The 18,393-nt window shown below is 38.7% G+C and overlaps 1 protein-coding gene and 1 long non-coding RNA gene across 15 annotated transcripts in view; one reads left to right on the forward strand and one right to left on the reverse strand.

Annotated features, from left to right (window-relative positions):
- Positions 1–18,393, reverse strand: part of LOC108348562 (uncharacterized) — an 87,524-nt gene that overhangs the window by 68,189 nt on the left and 942 nt on the right. For 6 of the 10 annotated variants that reach the window (XR_010059181.1, XR_010059184.1, XR_010059179.1 and 3 more), the window contains exon 2: positions 2,061–7,387. This is a non-coding gene — a long non-coding RNA (uncharacterized LOC108348562). Of the gene's footprint in view, positions 1–1,820; positions 7,388–18,393 lie in introns of those variants that run through there. The other 4 variants (XR_001841995.3, XR_005495862.2, XR_010059177.1 and 1 more) reach the window with 3 other exon arrangements.
- On the forward strand, positions 2,699–16,770 carry Zfp322a (zinc finger protein 322a). Of its 5 annotated transcripts, XM_006253974.3 has the most exons (5): positions 2,845–2,984; positions 3,729–3,810; positions 4,776–4,863; positions 8,767–8,840; positions 14,023–16,423. In XM_006253974.3, exon 5 carries the CDS (start codon positions 14,185–14,187, stop codon positions 15,382–15,384), a length of 1,200 nt encoding a protein of 399 aa, XP_006254036.1. In that variant the 5' UTR covers positions 2,845–2,984; positions 3,729–3,810; positions 4,776–4,863; positions 8,767–8,840; positions 14,023–14,184; the 3' UTR covers positions 15,385–16,423. The 5 variants fall into 5 exon arrangements, with proteins under 5 accessions (XP_063132802.1, NP_001128556.1, XP_006254036.1 ...); XM_063276732.1 differs by lacking the exons at positions 2,845–2,984; positions 4,776–4,863 and adding an exon at positions 2,699–2,787 and having other exon boundaries at positions 3,726–3,810; NM_001135084.1 differs by lacking the exon at positions 4,776–4,863 and having other exon boundaries at positions 2,753–2,984; positions 14,023–16,770.

Here is an 18,393-nt window from a genome sequence, read left to right on the forward strand (position 1 = left end):
ACAGGGTTGATAAGGTGCCTGGAACACGAGTGTGTATCCCATATAAACATGACTCATATTAAATACTATCCAAACATCATCTGATTTCTTTGTAGCATCTGACCCTGCCAGTGAAAGCCAATTTTACATATTACCTTTGTCTCAAACAAAGAAGAAAACTGAAAACAAAGAAGAAAAAACTTTAAAAACTGTTTGAACTTCAGTTATAACTAGGCTGCTTCAGCATGTTTGAAGTTTCAGGGATAATTTTCTTTTAAAACCTTTGTGTACATATGTGGTGTGTGGAGGTGAGTGGACAACATAGGATGTCCTGTTTTCTACCTCCTGAGTGCTGAGAATCAAACTTGGGTTTTGAACCTAGGCCACAGGCATGTTTATCCCCAGAGGCACCTTGTCTCTAGCCTACATTCCTCATTTCTTTTAAGATGAAGTTTGCTTCTTTGAAATAACTGTAACTCGTTTCCATTCCACTTCATTTCCATCTTATTTCTCCTTATAATCTTTTACCTCACACCTAATTGTCTATTCTTCTCTGAACTCTTGCAGAATGCTAGCCAAGTGCCCCGTGTCTATGCTCCCACACTATTGTTTACAACTAAACACTGACATCTGCAGTTCCATCCTAGAATGTGAGCATGAGACTAGCCAGCTCAGGACTGAGGTGACCTGTGTATTTGCATTGTATTGTAATGCCAGGTGAACCAGAGAATAGCAATAAGTGTTCAGAGACTGAATGCACTAACTACTCTGCTTGGGCCGATATTTTTATGGTAATTGATTAAAGAGGCTCAGCACTTATCATGCCTTCTTAATGTCCACTCTAGTATTTCCCTACAATACTCTGAGGTAGCCGTAAGTATGGTGGTTCCAATAATTTGACTTTGGTATCATTAGTTCAAATCGGCTTCCCATTATTAAATGTGTAAGTTGGCAAGTTAATCTCTTTGTTGACAGTAGCTGTTAAGAGTCTATGCATGGACCTTGGTAGCTCTAACAAGCTAGGCTCAGCTACAAGCAGTGAAAGGGATTTACTCAATATGGTCATACTGGGAAGAGGAATGAGTAAAGAGGTTCGACCACTCTCATGAGATTCAGATTTTCTTTTAAAGGTCATGCAATATGCATAAGTAAGGAGTCCTGGTCATCATAAGTAGTCCCACTCATTATAGTTTTGTGAAATCATGCTCTAACATTCTCACTGGCTGGCACCAAGGCCCTAGTCCTGTTCTTTTCCCCAGCAGAAGACTTCTGCCACAATTGCAATTCTTGGAGCCCATTGTCTCAACAGTCTTATAGTTGAAGGGGGAGGCACAAACATCTTCTCTCCTGCAATTACATGTGTACATTTCTTCCTAATATAGCATACACAGCTAATTCCATAACATGATTAGAATTGTGTTTCGTACATTTTGCACTAAAAACAGTTAATAAAATGTTATTTAAACATTAAAATTAGGGCTAGAGAGGGTTTTTATTATACATACATATGTGTATGTATATGTGTGTGTGTGTGTGTGTGTGTGTGTGTGTGTGTGTGTGTGTATTTTAAACTTATTTATTACTCCGTGTGCCTGTCAGAAGACAACTTTTTCGGTCAGTTCTTTCTTAAGACCATTTGCTCTTGCAGACGACCCTGGTTCATTTCCCAGCCAGCAACCACATGGTAGCTCATAAACCATGCATTATTGCAGTTCCAGGAGATCTGACATTCTCCAAGAGCGCTCACACACACATCACATATCTGCTGGTAAAATACCCACACATACAAAATAAGTCTAAGGAAAAGAAAAACCTTAAATATTAGAATGACACTGGTGGGATTTTTTTTTTTTGCCTTAAATTTTTTATTTAAAATAAGCTGCAGCAACTCTGCAAATTCTGAAAACAGGAATTAGTGAATCCAGAACACACAGCTGCCATCTTCAGTCCCTAACTCTTTAATTTAACAGCCAATCCAAATTCTTCACCAGACCAGAGAATTCTAGTGCTCATCTTCCCCGATAAGGGTTTTTATTATACACACATATGTGTATGTATGTATCTATGTGTATATTATATACCTTATTGTTGCTTATGCCTGCCAGAAGACAACTTTTGCGGTCAGTTTTTTCTTTCCACTTTTGACATTGGTTCCAGGGATCAAATTCAGGTGGCCAGGTTTGAGCAATAAGCACTCTCCACTCCTCACTCCCAACAGGAGCCATCTCGCCGGCCTACATCCTTTTTTTTTTCCAAGGAAGGAGGATGTTGACTATTCTTTTTTGTTTTTTCCAAATCTCAATTCTCCCTCCTAGAATCGCAATCAGAAAGCACAGAAATCCTTCCAACACTGTTTCCCCGCTGCTTTCTCCACGCAAAAAGGCCACGCTGCTGCTCCCCTTTCAAAGCTTCTCATCCTTCTCCTCTGCATGCGTGAGTGATAGCTCTGCAGAGAATTCTTCACTTCTCCTGCTTTTCAGGATATTTAATCTAGGTCCGCAGCATCTATCCTTGAGACGCTATTCCTGACTCCTGATTTGAAGAGCTGTGGAGAAAGAAAACAGAAGTCCAGAGCACAGTACGGGGCGTCGGGTACAGTTTCAATTGTGAGTACCACAGTATAGGCCTGCTCTGGAATCTCAAATTCCAGGAGGTGAAAAGGTAGTTTGGGGACCCAAAAGATCCAGGGCGCAGGCGCGTTCAGGCTCTGCGGTGGTTACGTACTTTGAGGCGTGGCTACGCCTCCCAGACCCAGCTGGTGAGGGCGATTTGCGTTGGCCTTGTAACGCGGGTGGATGGGTTCTCCAGGTTGGTATCCTGCGGTTGGCTTGCTGACCTCTCGGCCTCTTCGTCTCTCGGCCCCACTTTCGTTCCCTAAGAAGAGGTGAGACCGAACGGGCTCCCGGAGTGCACGGCCCCGGAAGGTCCGGCTTGAGGGTCCAGTCACCGGAAGTGCCGCCCCGGGCAGCGGAGTAAGGGAGCAGCGGTCCTCGCGGTTCTTGGCGGTGAGAGGGTCGGGGCCGGGCGCGGCTCCCTTGTTGTCACGGTCAACGAAAAGTTGAGAGGAGAGCCTGTAAGACTGTCCTGGAGGTAGTAATGGAACCAGGCTCGAATGTAGTCTGTAGCCTTCCTGAATGTCTAGAGAACCATGGGCAATGGGAGGACCCTCCCTCAGCCTTAAGGGCGGAGATTAGTTGTGTTGCCCCGGAATCTGCCGACTCTTGTTTGCTCAAAGCATTCCATAGTCATTTATTTTTAGCAATCTTGGTCCTATGTAACTTTGCATTCATGTATCGGATTCCTGCAGTTTTTAGTGAGCAAGGAATGAATCCTTCATCTCAGAAGTTAAAATTATAATGTCTTATCAGTCACCTGAGCGTTTGGAAGGTAGAGGCAAGGGATAGAGAATTCAAAGCCAGCCTAAACTACAGAAGACCCTTCCCCGTCTTTGCAGCAAAAATTAAGGGATACAAAAAGAAGTAGCAGGAGAAAAACAAGGCCTAGGGCTTTGTTCTGAACTTAAAATCTCCCAGCTAGAAGAATTCTTGTTATTTTGTGTAGAGCATGTCAGAAAGAAACTGCTTCTTGAAGGAGAAACGGTATAAGGAAACATTAGAATGAAAAAAATTTGCTGAAGGATGATGTCTGGATTGGAGCGTGCATGGGACATTATTTAAATGACCTGCTGTTAAAAAAAAAAAAGGTAAGCTTGCAGTCATGTTCAGCATTGTTGCTTTTTCCTCTAGCAGAGGGAAGAATTAATTATTGTGAGTAGTTCTGGATTAGAGACCTTGTGGATCCGAAAGAATAAGTCTTTGGGTTCTTGTTAAGGTAAGTGGCACATATCTGTTTCTATATTAATATGATTTGGGGATAGGGATGGGACAAGAAAGAAGGTAAAACATACTTGGGAAAAGGAAAAAAGATCTTTCTGGTGGCTAACAGAGTGAGTGGCCTTTTGATAACCTACTTTTCTAACAAGCATGTATATTCACAGTAGGTTTGCAACAATTGTCCCTCTTTTGATTTGCCATACAAAGAAGACAGTGTGCCCAATGCTCAGGCAGGTTCTAGGTCGGTTATCTAAACCCTGGCTCTGTTACTTAACTGGGTAACTAGGTAACTGCCATAAACAACAGGTTTTCTATCAATAAGATGCAGACATTGGTATTAATATCTGATTTTACAGTGTTCTTGGGAGGGTTAAATGTCCATAATCCATGTAATTAATGAAAATTGAGGCAATCCCTAGTCTGAGGCTATACAGCAAGCATGGTTTTTAAGACAGTACTTTAAATATTTACTGTTTGCTCATCCCCTATATTTTTTAACTGAGAAGATTCTTGAGCACTGAAGTTCTCTTGCTCAGCCTATTTGAACTTTTGTCTGCTCTTTGCTTACGAAATGCAATCTGATGTTGCTCATGAAAAAACAGAAGTCCTCCCTTCCTAGGAGATGGGTAAAGGAAGCATTTTAGAGACAGTAACCTGGAGTAAGGATTTGGAGGATGAGTTGGTGTTTGCCAGACGCACATTGGAGACTCAAGGATAATACTTCTTTTTCAGTGTGATACTTGTTTACTTGTTTTTCTTTTATTGTTTAAATGTTGCATATATTGCAGCAACTAAAGACAGTATCCTAACCCAAGTAGACTTTATACTGTAGTGGGAGAGACAGACAGGGGACCTCACATAAAGTACATATCATAAAGTTGGATAGTCATGCTGAGAAGTAAAGTGCTGTGAAGGGACATAAAGTCCTCCAGGTAAGGTAGTCAAGGTGTGCTCCTTTTTCAGGTAGTGCATTTCAGGCTGCTACTTGAATCATATAATGGAGAAAGCTGCATGGAGGAACAGTTGGGCAGAAGAAACAAGATTTTCTGAGGTGCCTATGAGGATGAAAATGGCAGAAATTCCATAGTATGGAAGACAGTGAAAACCTTGAATTTTATTGTAAATGTGTTAAACAGTATTTTAAACTTGGAAAGTGTTAAATTCTCTTTTGAAGATTGACAGCCAGATCATATTTTATTTGCATAGGCAAATTGTTTCCTGGTTTAAAATTGGTTTTCTGTTTGTTTTTCTTGTGTAACACAGTTTCTTGGCTATTGAGAGTAATTGTGATGTTTTGAACTGCTAGTTTAATGAGATAACTTGATCCATTTCCCAGACTGTGAGCAAACTCAGTTAAAGAACTGAGGCAGAAGGATTGGAAGTTACAAAACTAGCTTGGACAACCTAGGGAAAACCTTTCTCAAAATGTAAAAAGGATAGGGCATATAGCTCAGTGGTTGGTTATGAAGTGTGTGCAGCCCTTGGGTTCAATCCCTATCACCATGAGACAAAAAGCCAACATAATGTATTTTTGTTTGAGCATTTCTATATATTAGCTCAACAAAAAACTTATCGTAGGCTGCTTTGCCTACAATATACCATGTATATACCATGTCTACTGATTCCATTCAGTGATGAATGGTATCTAGAACCTGGAGTCTTAGTATTTAATACTTACATTATTGCTGTACTTGACAGCTGGCATTATTAGGATAAAAACCCCTTTTCATGTGTACACTATACAGCTTCTCTATATGGTATAAACTGTGACCTCATTCTGATACTGCCCTTTAATTCTCGCTAACCACAGTATAGAGTTCATTCTAATCATGTTCTTTTCTATTTATAATTTCCTGCTGTAACTGTGGAGAATCTATGTCCCATTATTCAACTCTGGTATATATACCAACTATAGGAAAAGCCCCCTAACTAGGGTTCACTAATTGTATAGATTCAATTTGGGCTGTGTGTGCCTCTAATTTGAGTGCTGGGGGTGAGAGTCTGAGGCAAGCAGATCAGAGTTCAAGACCTGCCTAGGCTATATAATGTGCCAATTTCTCAAAAAAAAAAAAAAAAAAAAAGTAAAAGAAAATTTAAAAAATATTGTCTTTAGCTGAGTTTATATAGTCTCATACTATGTAAGAGTTATTTTTTTCTTCTTTTGGGTGATGGTGTTATTTGTTTGAAACAAACTTTCAGTTTGTTTTGAAATGAGGTCTCAGTTTGTATCAAAGCAGACTTGGAGTTTTATAGCCAAGAGTAGCCTCAAATATTCACCAGTTCTCTTCCTTATCTCCCAAGTACTGAGATTATGGTTGTGAGCCACCACACTCAGCTGTCATTTGCTTTCATGTGCCATTTTACAGCTCTCCCACCTCCTGCCTCCTTAGCACTGCATATGCTGAGAACATATCAGAATGCTATCCCAGGCCACCCATTTATTTCTGTTAAATACATGTGTATGCAGAAATGTGTTCTTAGAGAAATATGGCACTTCATCCTTTGATTCACATCAATTCTGTCATTTTAGGTTTTGATCCTATTCTCACCTATCTTGTGTGATCAAATACATTAGTTTCTTATTTTTTTCCTAATTTATTTTTGACCGAGTCAATAAGTACATGTTTTTAAAAATATTTTTAAAATATAGTTTATATTTTTAAATATAGTTTTCTAAATTTCTGAATTCTGCACAAAATATAGCATTTGCTTGCACTTTAAAATTTTTACAATTGGATTCTAGGGAGTGGTGGCCCACGCTGCTCTTAATTCCCAGCATTTGGGAGACAAAGTCAGGTGTGTTTGAGGCCAGCTTGGTCTACAGAGAGAGCTCCAGGACAGCCAGGGTTACATAGAGAAACTGTGTCTTCAAAAACCAAAACAAAAAATATTTTAAAAATTTACAATTGGAGTTGGAGAGACAGCTCAGCTGTTAAGAGCATTTTCAAAGGACCCAGGTTTGAGTCCCAGTACCCACTTGAGCTAATACTAGATTGTAACTCCAATTCCAGAGGATTTGATATGTTTATTCTGGTCTCTTTGGGCGTTGCACATATATGGTGCATGTTCGTGGTGCATGGTTTGAATGACAACGGCCCCCACAGGTTCCCAGGTGGTGGAACTGTTTGGGAAGGATTAGCAGTCATAATGTTGGAGGTGTGTCACTGAGGCTGGGCATTGAAGTTTCAAGATATGTCATTCCTACTTAGCTCTTTCTGCCTTCTACTTACAGATCATGATGTAAGCTCTCAGACATTCCTGATATCATGCCTTTGTTCTACCATCATGAATTCTAACTATCTAAAATCATAAACTAAATTAAATACTTACTGATTGCCTTGGTGTCTCTTAGCACAGCATTAGATAAATAAGACAGTGCATATACATTTGTGCAGGGACGAGGACTCATACATATAAAATATAAGTAAATCTTACCAAGCAAACAAACCAAAACAACTTTACAATTTGGGCTGGAGAGATGGCGTGGCAGTTCAGTTTCAGACATCCTTGTCAAGTGGCTTACAACTGCCTATAATTCCAGTACAGGGGAACCCTTTTCTGGCCTCCTCATGCACCTGTACACATATAACATACAAAGACAGAGAGAGAAAAAAGTTATTTTGGTATGGGTGTTTTGCTGGTTAGTTTTATGTCTATTTGATACAAGCTAGAATCCTTTTAAAAGAGGAACCCTCAGTTGGGAAAATACCTCCACCAGATTGACCTATGGACAAACCTGTGGTGCATTTTTTACATTGATGATGTGGGAGGTCCCAGCTAATTGTAGATGAGGCCATCCATGGGGGGGGGGGGCTGGGTGCTGTAAGAAAGAATGTAGGCTGTGCAAGCCATGGTGTGTGCATGCAGCACAGTAAACAACACTCCTCCATGGCTTCTGTATCAGCTTGTGCTTCCATTTCACCAGTGCTCTTAACTACTGAGCCATCTCTCCAGCCTCATGTGCTAGTGATTGTTAACCACAGGTCTTTACATTCTAGGCTAGAACCATGCTGGATTTTTGTTGGTGGTGGTTTTATTTTGTTTTTTGAGTCAGAGTTTCACCAAGTTGCCTTGACTGGCTTTGAACCTGTTTGGTGGCTCAGACAAGTCTTGAACTTTTATGATCCTCTTTCTTTATTCTCCCAAGTAGCTAGGATTAAAAGCCTCTGCCCCCAGGCTAGGCAAAGTACCAGTATTTTGATTTATAACTAAATTTATAAGAGGTAGAGAGATGACCCAGTAGTTTAGAGCACTTGTTGCTCTTGTAGAAGGGTTCCATTCTAAATACCTATATGGTGGCTCACAGTGCCAGGTGATTCTCCTCTGCCCTCTTTGACCAGGCATGCACTGTTGCACATACATGCATGCAGGCATGGAGGTAAACAAAACATTCTCACACATAAAACAAAAAGTACTTTTTAAAAGTACTTTGTTCTGTTCTCTAGTTCATTGATTTCCAAGTTTATCTTCATTATTCAACTTAATATTTCTCAGTATTTGATCTAAGAAGTTTATATTTAATTGTTTAATTCTTTTGTTTTTCTTCCAGTTCTTGTACACTTAACGGTTATACTTTCTAGATTGAGTCAATGAGAATACAAAAGAAAATTTGTTTGCTTTTTTTTTTAAAGATTTTTTTTTTGAAATCTCATTTCATATATATGAGTGTTTTGCCTACATATATGTTTATGCAGCATGTTCATGCCCAGGGCCTCTGTACAAGGGTATTGGGTACTTTAGAACTAAAAGTTCCAGGTAGATGGTTGTGAGACACCATGTGAGTGGTAGGAATTAGACCTGGGTCCTCTGGAAGAGCAGCAGGTGCCCTTAACAGCTGAGCTATTTCTGCACCCTCATTTGCCTTTCTTAAGGAAAATGTCTATTCACTGTTAAGTCCGGTTTGTGTAAATGATGTAATATAAAGGTTTTTTTTTTTAATGCTTGTGTTTTACAGAAAGCCGTTTTTTTAATTTTGATTTTTCTCAAGACCAAAAAGTGAATACTACCTGTCGTCTGTCTACATTATTGGTAAGCTACATTTTTCTTCAGTCTTATAAAATGGACCTTTTTCTTTTCAGACTGCACCTCACCGGAGTATGTGGGAAATTAGATATTTTTTTTTTAAATTCTAGTTTTTAATTATTTTATAATATGTATTGGTGTTTTGCTTGCATGAAAGTCTGTGCACTGTGTAGGCCTGGTGCCCATGGGAGCCAGAAAAGAGTGTTGATGCCTGGAACTGGAGTTATAAAAGATTGTGAGCTGTCATATGCTGGGAATCAAACTTGGGTAATCAAGAAGAGCTGCCAGTGGTAACTGCTGAGCTGTCTCTAGCCCAAGAAATAGAATTCCTTTGAAAATCCATTTATCACAGCAAGGGCTTCTTAAACACTGTTTATATACTTAGTACTACTCTACTAGGGAAAGAACACTAAAAGCATCTTTCTTATATTTAACAGTATACAATAAGCTAATAAGGGAATTATAGAGTGCATTAGGGTGTGATAAGTGCTCTGGGAAAGGATAAGACAGGAAAAGTGATAGGTAGCTTTGTCACTGGACGGTCACAATATTAAATAGAGTGGCTGGCAACAGTTTGATTACAAAATGATAAATGAAAAATTAGTTATTGGGGTATTAAGAGAGCCAAAGAAAGCCAAAGCCGGAAGAAAGAAAGCATAGATCCCAAGTAGAGTATGTGTAGAAGAGAAACAGTTTGGGAAGCCATTGTGGCTGGATTAGACCCTGTAAGAAGACTGAGGGAGAAGTCAGGCAGTGGCAAAGAGTAGCAGGGCAGCTCCAGCTGGGACTCTTGGACTATTGTGAAGATTTGAGTGGAGGAGTAAAATATTGAAAGAACAGAAGTACGTAGTCTAACTTTCTGTTTTAACAGGATTGTACTGACTGCCGAGTAGAGAGGGTAGCATTACAAAGATGGCTTGTTAGTTTGTTAGAACTTCTATTAAAAGCATACTATTGTCTGAGTTCTTAAGGATCCAAATTTTGCTCATTTTCTTTTTTTCACACCAGAAGACTAGAAATCCAGTATTAGTTTTCTGGAGATCACCTTGCCTTACAACAGCTGCTTTCTCACTGTGTCCTCAGTCTTCAGTCTGGCTGTACTTCTTTGCCAACTCTGGGTATCCTAAGCTCTTATTAGAGGAACATTAATGGAGTGATTCATATGGTCTCAGTCATTCTTTAAAAGATCATATGGCCAAATATATCACATTCTGAGATGGTAGGGATTAGGAATGGCACACAGTTAGGCCTGTAACAGAGAAGAATCGGCTAAGAAGTAATTATAATAATCCACAGAAGAGTGGTTTGAACCAGATTATAGCAGCAGAAATCAATGAAAAGTGGTTGGATATGGATTTATGAAGTTTTAAATGAAGCCAACAAATTCTTGACAGTTTGATTGTGAGGTATAAAACAAAAGCAAATGCAGGGTGATCTTTCAAAGTTTTGGATGAATTGAGAGTTTTCTGTAAGTGTAAAGAAGACCTTTGCTTACTTTGACTGTAAGCAATATTGGATTCTAGACAGGTTCTAGGCTCTCATTTTTGTAAACTCAGCCTCATAAAAGAAAGTAGGAATAATATTCTCTGATGTTTGAGGATTCAAGGATTGCTTGTGACAGGGATAAAGCATGCTCTTTGCTGAAGACATTGTTAGTGATTTTTCTGATAACTTTCCTAAAAGGCCTCTGGTAAATAGACAAGCAAATGAGTGTTAGATGTGGATTCCTCCCACCAGGCGGTCCTGTAGCATTCTGACACCCACCATTCATGAATAGACAAAGTGAACTGGGATTCACCATCTTGGTTAGAAAAACGTAGAGAAGTATCTGCTTATGTGATAAGGGTGAGTATTTTATTGACTAACAAGGGTTCACTTGATAGGTCTATTTGCACTTCCTAGGATACTATCATGTGAACAGAGAAAAAGGGCTTACAGTGTGAGGAGTTTCTCTGTGATGTCAGGAGACATCTGAATGACAGCAGCTACCACGCAGAATGTTGAAAATCTGGATACAATCACTGTTTAGCACAACTATGCTATTTATTTAGTTCAAATTTCTCCAAGACTATTTGCCTTTCCTCATACTCGCTAGCCTTACAGCACATTGGTGTCTCACTCTGTCCATCTGCAGCACAAAGCTACATTTTCTACACATCTGTTTGCCTAGTATTCAGCTCTCATATTCTTTGAAGCTAAATTTTAAAGCTTTTCCAAGTGACTTTAGGAACACTGGCAAATGTTTATAGGTATTTTTTTCTATTGATTATAACTCACTACAATAAGCAAGAGCAATGTCTTTGCTTTTCATAAGGAAATAATAAAAATTGCTGAATGAAAATTAGAAAACTGGAGTTAGTAAATTGATGAAATAAGAATTCATCTGTTGTGGGGTTGGGGATTTAGCTTAGTGGTAGAGCGCTTGCCTAGCAAGTGCAAGGCCCTGGGTTTGGTCCCCAGCTCTGGAAAAAAAAAAAAATTCATCTGTTGTATCATTAGCAGAGGTAAACATGATTGGAGTGTGCCCCTGAGATCCTTTTGGGCTGTTTTCTTCAAGTTCTGCTCGATTTTATTTTTTAGTGTGCTATATTTGGTGAGCCTTCCCATTTGCTAACATGCTATTTTTTGTGAGTTTTGGTATTTTTTTCATTACAGTTTTATATGTAGGCTCTAGGCCATTAACTGTTTCTTGAATATTTATGAAATTTATGATAAATTTTGAACACTCTTTCAAGAAAAATAGACAAAGTTATACAGGAGTCTGTAGATGCCAAATAAGATGATCTGTTGTAAATATGAGAATTCACATGTACCAGGTCTTGTCCTAGGTGTTAAACAGCAGTGAACAAACTGAATAAACTGAGTAATAGTAATGGAAACGTGTGTGGGGATTCTTGTCTATTGGGCTCATATTCAGTGGTGAAAAATCAAATAGGAAGATGGAAAGGGTAAAATGTGAGTTGGGATGATGAATAAGGTGGTCAGAAAAGACCCCAGTGATAATGTATAACAGTTGAGCAAAGATTTAAATGAGGTTAAGAGAGAAGCTTTGAAGACAATGTAGAGAAGTCCTTAGGCAAGGGAGGGTGGGAGAGATGAAGGACACGAAGACCCTGTAATGGAAATAGTTCTGCTTGTTTGAATCATGGCAAAGGCCAGGGTGTCCAGAATATGGGAACAGTACAGAAATGACTCAAGCTGAGAGTTAAGGGTCAGGTGTCCTTGATGTTTACAGTTTTCTAAAGGAATCTGGGTACAAGTTAGGGGTGAGTGTCTAATTGGAATATATATGTTCCAGAAACTAGAAGTCAAGAACCAGAGACAGTTAATAGATGGTTTTTCTTTTGGTGAGTTATAATATAAAGGAGAACAAAACAGAAAGAGAAGTTTGAGGCTGGTGGTTGAGAGGACTTGCTTGTTGGTTGTGCTTTTTGGTTTTGTTTTTTAAGAAGAGAAAGGATAGTCTCTTTACTAACTACAGTGATCCTGTAGAAGGGATAAATTGATGATGCAGGAGAGTGGTGGCAGAATGGCTGTCAGGATGTAATTGTGAAGAAAACAGATGGAGTCCCAAACATAGGTGAAAGTTTTGTGGGTTGAACAGCAGCAGCTTGGCGTCCTCAGTGAGAGTAGGGAGCAAGCTGGGCTTTAGCACACCTACAGGTGGTTTGCTAGGTGTTGGCAGGAACACAGGGAAGGGTGCTGTTTGGCTTTACACTGATGGGTGATGAATATGCTTAAATCTCGTTCTGTTTGCTCACTTTGAATCTCTTAGTAAAATAAGTTGAAAAGTTAATTTACATCACTAAATAAGTCAGTGATGCTTTGTGAAAAAGGTTTTACACAAGACAATAAGTGTAAAGAGGTGAGAAGACGTTCATCTTCAGTTTGTTCACTTCCTAAACAAATGGGTCTGCTTATCAGACCTGCCCTAATTTCCCAACTGAAAGAATTAGAAAAGAAGATCCCAAGTTAACTTTTTGTTTATTTACTTATATGTGTAAATGTGTGCATATGGAGGTCAGAAGGAAACCTGTGGGAATCAGTTTTCTTCTTCCTCATGTAAGCCCAGCGGATCAAGCTCAGGCCAACAGACTTGCTGCTTCTCACTGAGCCATCCTGCAGGCACAGATTTTCAAATTGCCAGGTTCATAAAAGAATGAGTTCCTATTGCTAGTTTATCATGTATAATGTCTGTCATGTTTGTAATAACAGAGGAGAAAACCACAGATTGAGCATCCCTCAATCCAAAATTTTAAAATATGAAGTATTCCGAAATTTGAGATATTTTGAGTGTCAAACTGTTGCTATGAAAATTTCAAATAACTTTGTTTTATTCACAAATTATTAAAAATGTATGAGGTCTGGTCAGATGGGTAAAAATGCTTGCCATGGAATTTGATCCCTAGGGTGCACATAAAGGTGAAAGAAAAGACCAAACCCCTCAGAGTTGTCCTCTGACTCCAGTGTGTGCTGTGGCACGGGCATAATAACAGGAATTTGTTTTTAATTTAAAAATACTTTATGAGGGGCTGGAGAGATGGCTCAAGGGTTAAGAGCACTGTCTGCTCTTCCAGAGGACCCAGGTTCAATTCCCAACATCTACATGGTAGTTTACAATTGTCTGTAATTCCAGTTCTAGGGCATCAGATACCCTCACACAGACACAGGCAGGCAATAGCACCAATTCACATAAAAAAATTAAAAAAAAAACTTTTATGAATTTGTCTTCAGGTCCTGTGTGTAAGATGAGTATGAAACATGAATGAGTGTTGTGTTTAGACACGCATCCCATCCCCAGAGCAACTCTGTATATGGAGGTATTTCAAAATCTCAGATCTAAAAATTTCTGTTCCAGGTATTCTGGATCTGGTTTGTGTAGAATTTCCAGTTTACCCTCCTTTTTTCTAGTTCTCTCCCTCCCTTTCTTTGCATTTACTCAGTGTGTGTGCAGGGGTAGGTAGGTGCTGCATGGCATTGGAGGACATGGTACAGTTCTCACTTGTACCATGTAGATAGGTTGTAAGAATAGAACTCAGGTCATCAAGTTTAGCAGCAGGCATCTTTATCAACCAACCCATTTCACCAGCCCCAGTAAAGAGTTTCTCCCAGTCTTTATTACAGTGATTTTGGTTTTGAGACTTATTAGTTATAGAAATATAAGTAATATTTCTACTTTATCTCATAGGTTTGGAGGTACCAAGTATATGATGCTGGAAATTTTTAAACACAAACTGCTAATGAATGAAAGGCTTAAAACAGATATATTTTTTAAGCTACCAGAAAAATGACTATGAAAACAGGGATCAAGAAGACTGATGGAAAACAATTTAGGAGGAAACCATAGAAAATGTACACTTCAGAAGAGAAATGTAACCAGAGAACTCAGAAAAGGAAAATACACCATGTATGCCCTCAGAAGGGGAAAAAGATATATATTCGTGTACATGAGATTACTCAAATAGATAATCAAATATATCAGTGCCTTGAACGTGAACAAAACTTTTGTGAAAACTTAGCACAAATGTGTGAAAGAACATATACTGGGGAGAAACCTTATAGATGTGATATGTGTGAGAAAACCTTCATCCAAAGTTCAGATCTTATTTCCCACCAGAGGATCCATAATTATGAAAAACCTTATAAATGTAGCAAATGTGAGAAGAGCTTTTGGCACCACTTAGCCCTTTCAGGACACCAGAGAACACATGCAGGTAAAAAGTTTTACACCTGTGACATCTGTGGCAAGAATTTTGGTCAGAGCTCTGATCTGCTTGTCCATCAGCGAAGCCATACAGGTGAAAAACCTTATCTGTGTAACGAATGTGATAAATGCTTCAGTCGAAGTACAAATCTCATAAGGCACCGAAGAACTCACACAGGTGAGAAACCATTTAAGTGTCTGGAATGTGAAAAAGCTTTTAGTGGAAAATCAGATCTTATTAGCCACCAAAGGACTCATACTGGTGAAAGGCCCTACAAATGCAATAAATGTGAGAAAAGTTACCGACATAGGTCCGCCTTCATTGTGCATAAAAGAGTTCATACTGGAGAGAAGCCGTATAAGTGTAGTGCCTGTGAGAAGTGCTTTGGCCAGAAATCAGACCTTATCGTACACCAGAGAATCCACACAGGTGAGAAACCTTATAAATGCTTGGAGTGTATGAGAAGTTTTACTCGGAGTGCCAACCTCATTAGGCACCAGGCAACTCACACTCATACTTTCAAATGCCTTGAATATGAGAAAAGTTTCAACAGTAGCTCAGACTTTATTGTACATCAGAGAATTCATATGGAAGAAAAACCACATCAATGGTCTATGTGTGAGAGTGGCTTCCTCCTAGGTATGGACTTCGTTGCCCAGCAGAAAATGAGGACTCAAACAGAGGAGCTCCATTATAAATATGGTGCATGTAATAAAAGCTTTCATCATAGCTCAGCCCTTCTTCAACATCAGACAGTGCACATTGATGACGAATACATCTGTAATATGAGTGAAAAAGGGCTTGATCTCAGCTCTCATGCATCGGAAACCTCAAGGATGTCTTGACAAGTCACATAACTTTAAAAATATATTTATATATCAGAATTCAGTAAGAGAAAGACTCCTAGGTAAATTTCAGATTTCCCTTCGATCTCAGACTTCATTGGGGTCCAGAGAAAGAGTCTACAGTCTTGGGAACTGTAAGAAAAGCTTTATTGTAGAGAGTGGCCATGTCAGGACACCTTTATTGCCACACTTGGGAAGAACTCCACAAATTCTCTGGGTTGGAAAACCTTCCTCACAAGATTCATACAGGTAGGAAGCTTTACAATGCAGTATGAGAGCTGTCCAGTAGTGTTAAGCCCTCATTTTTACAAGACAGTTCACACCAGAGAACAACCATATAAATGTTTTGTGTTGGTAATACCTCAGACAGTATGTATGCCTTATTGGGTATCAAAAAATTCAGCCTGGGGAGAAGCCCCAGACATTACAGGAAAATGCTTCTAATAGAACTTTGATTTTCTTACCCTTCAGAGAAGCCATACTGGGGTAAATGGATATTTGAGTGTGGCAAAAACAATTGTTGGAGAGTCATACATGGGTTTGCATTCTCCTAGACAAAAATCAGAGTTCCTGAATGAAGAAAACTTATTAATTTTCAGCTCTTGGGGCATATCAGGGTACTCACATTAGTGAAAATCCATAAATGCATTGTGTCTGAGAAGCTAGAAAGAAGCTCCTATCTAGTCGGGCCCCAGAGAAGGAGTTCTATGGAGGAGTTGTTCCAGTAAGAGATCTAATTGTGGGTGAGAATCTGTATATATGCTGTGTATGCAAAGAGCTGTTCTCATAGTTGAACCACATTGTGGAAAAAACAAAAAACAACAACAACAAGAACAACAAAAAAACGAGTTGTATGGAAATAATGTCTTAGCAACCCAAAAGCTTGTTCTGGAGGTGCTGGGGCAGGTTAGCATGGATCTGGAGGGTAACTCAGGTAAAGATGCTTTTCTTTTGTCTCAACCACTTGATGATTGCTTTAGTTTCACTTTAAAAAAAAGTCATATATCCAATAAAGGAAAGAATGTACTCTTGTGTATAAGTAGGGCGTGGTTTATTGTTGGATTCAGAAAGCAGTGCTTTGACTTTTGCTTCCCATTTTTTTTTTTTTCCTTAAAATCTCTTGGCCAGAATGAGAATGGTGTGTGGCTAAGAAGCTCGGGAGTACTTAGTTTGGGTTAAAATTCTTAGTACTTTCCTTTTGGCGTGACCATCCTCAGCAAAAAGCAGAGCACTCAGTTCTTTCGCTTAGTGTTGACATCTGCCCTCAGAATTGTCCCAATTTGTCTAAAATTGACCTTAAAATTTCTTTTTGAGTTATCACTGTGGCCATTGAAATTTCATATTTGTAGGTTCATTTATTTTCATGTAAAAATAACAAGTTTTAGGATACTGGTGAAGATAATAATATTCAGGTTTTTGTGACTTGCTTCATCTCTTTTAGTGATAGATACTGTAACAGCTGGCTTAAAGCAGAGGGAATAGGGGGCAAGTTGTAAGCCAGAGAAAGTAGAGGAGAAGGACACTGATTTTGAGGGTCCTGACTCTAAAGCTAATAATGTTCTTCATTCCATTATCCTGATACTTTTAGCAAATTAAGCTTCATAATGACAATCTTTTCATTTATTTCAGTTGTATCAAGGAAAGAGAAATACAGTTTAATTCCAGGGAAAGGATTACAGTCAATACAATATAAGGTATATTCTTGGTTTGGATTGCAGGATTCTAAATGTTAGAAAAGTAGTCAGCATATTGACCTGAAGTATAAGGATAAATATGTGTTTCTACTTTAGTAGGGTAACTGATTGTCTTTCATATTCTTTGGATAGCTCCTGACCCAAGCATCTGTCTAATGGTTACTTCTCATTTGCTTTCTTTGACTTAAAAGACTTAATACAAATATTTCAAGTTCTTGTATATTTGGGACTATATGGAATTATAATTTTATTGCTAATCACCATCCTGGTTTTGTTGCAATCTGTTTAGTGAACCCCTATAGTCCAGGGTATTAATGTTTGGAGTCACAAAATTGGTCCAGTGGTACCTTACATGTGGCTTAACCTAATAATTGTTTAATAATCATAATCTTAAGGCCAGTGAATTTAGTTCAGTAAAGAATCAGGTTCAAATATTTTTCCTTTTAGAAAATTGATTATGTTGGTTGTTTTGTTTGTTTTTGTTGGTTTGGTTTGGTTTGGTTTGGTTTGGTTTTCTGAGACTGGGTTTCTCTGTGTAGCCCTGGCTGCCCTGGAACTAGCTATGTAGACCAGACTGGCTTGAAATCTACAGAGATCCTCCTGCCTCTGCCTCTCTAGCAGTGGGATTAAAGGCATGAACTACCATTACCTGGCTCTGTGTCAGATTTTTTGATCTAACATGTTTCAGTGATTTTTTTTATAAATAATTTTAGTACTATGAAAAATTATCCATTGTGATAAATACAGATGAGATGTATATTTTTCTCTTTAGGGAAAATCATGCCTATCATTAGCAAAAGTTTGAAAATTGTGATTCTTAACATAATACTGGGTATATGACAATGGCAGTTAAAAAAAAGTCATAATAGAGAGACCATGGAGAAAGAGACAAAGCTTAAAACATTAGTAGGTTGGTAACTTACCCTTCCTTTAGCCTGTCTCACTGGTAATTGTCTATAGTCTCAAATTAAATTAACAGTGGACAATTCCTCAAACAGAGCTTTGAGGATGTAAAACAGGCCTTGAGGCCTTTTAACTGTGGTAAGAAGGTGTTGGTATTACATAACATAACCTGAGGTTGGAGAGGACCACATGGGAGCCTGTAACCAAAGCTAGAAAGTAACTTCTGGGATGGAAGGAGGTTCCCTTGAAGCAGTGCTAACGCAAATCTACCTCAGGTAAGTAGTCAGAGTAACTTTTTCAAGATTTCAGACCAAATGAAATAAATTATATTCCATCCATGTACACCTCTATGCTTATTGTTTCTGTTTACCTTTAATTCTTAAATAAATATTTGTTCTGAAAAAACTCCATT

The sequence above is a fragment of the Rattus norvegicus genome, chromosome 17 (assembly GCF_036323735.1).
Source record: "Rattus norvegicus strain BN/NHsdMcwi chromosome 17, GRCr8, whole genome shotgun sequence".
Taxonomy (NCBI): Eukaryota; Metazoa; Chordata; class Mammalia; order Rodentia; family Muridae; genus Rattus; species Rattus norvegicus.

Bases quoted from the DNA above. Each gene is read 5' to 3' on its own strand.
- Zfp322a (XM_063276732.1), top strand. From the start codon at position 14,185: ATGTACACTTCAGAAGAGAAATGTAACCAGAGAACTCAGAAAAGGAAA.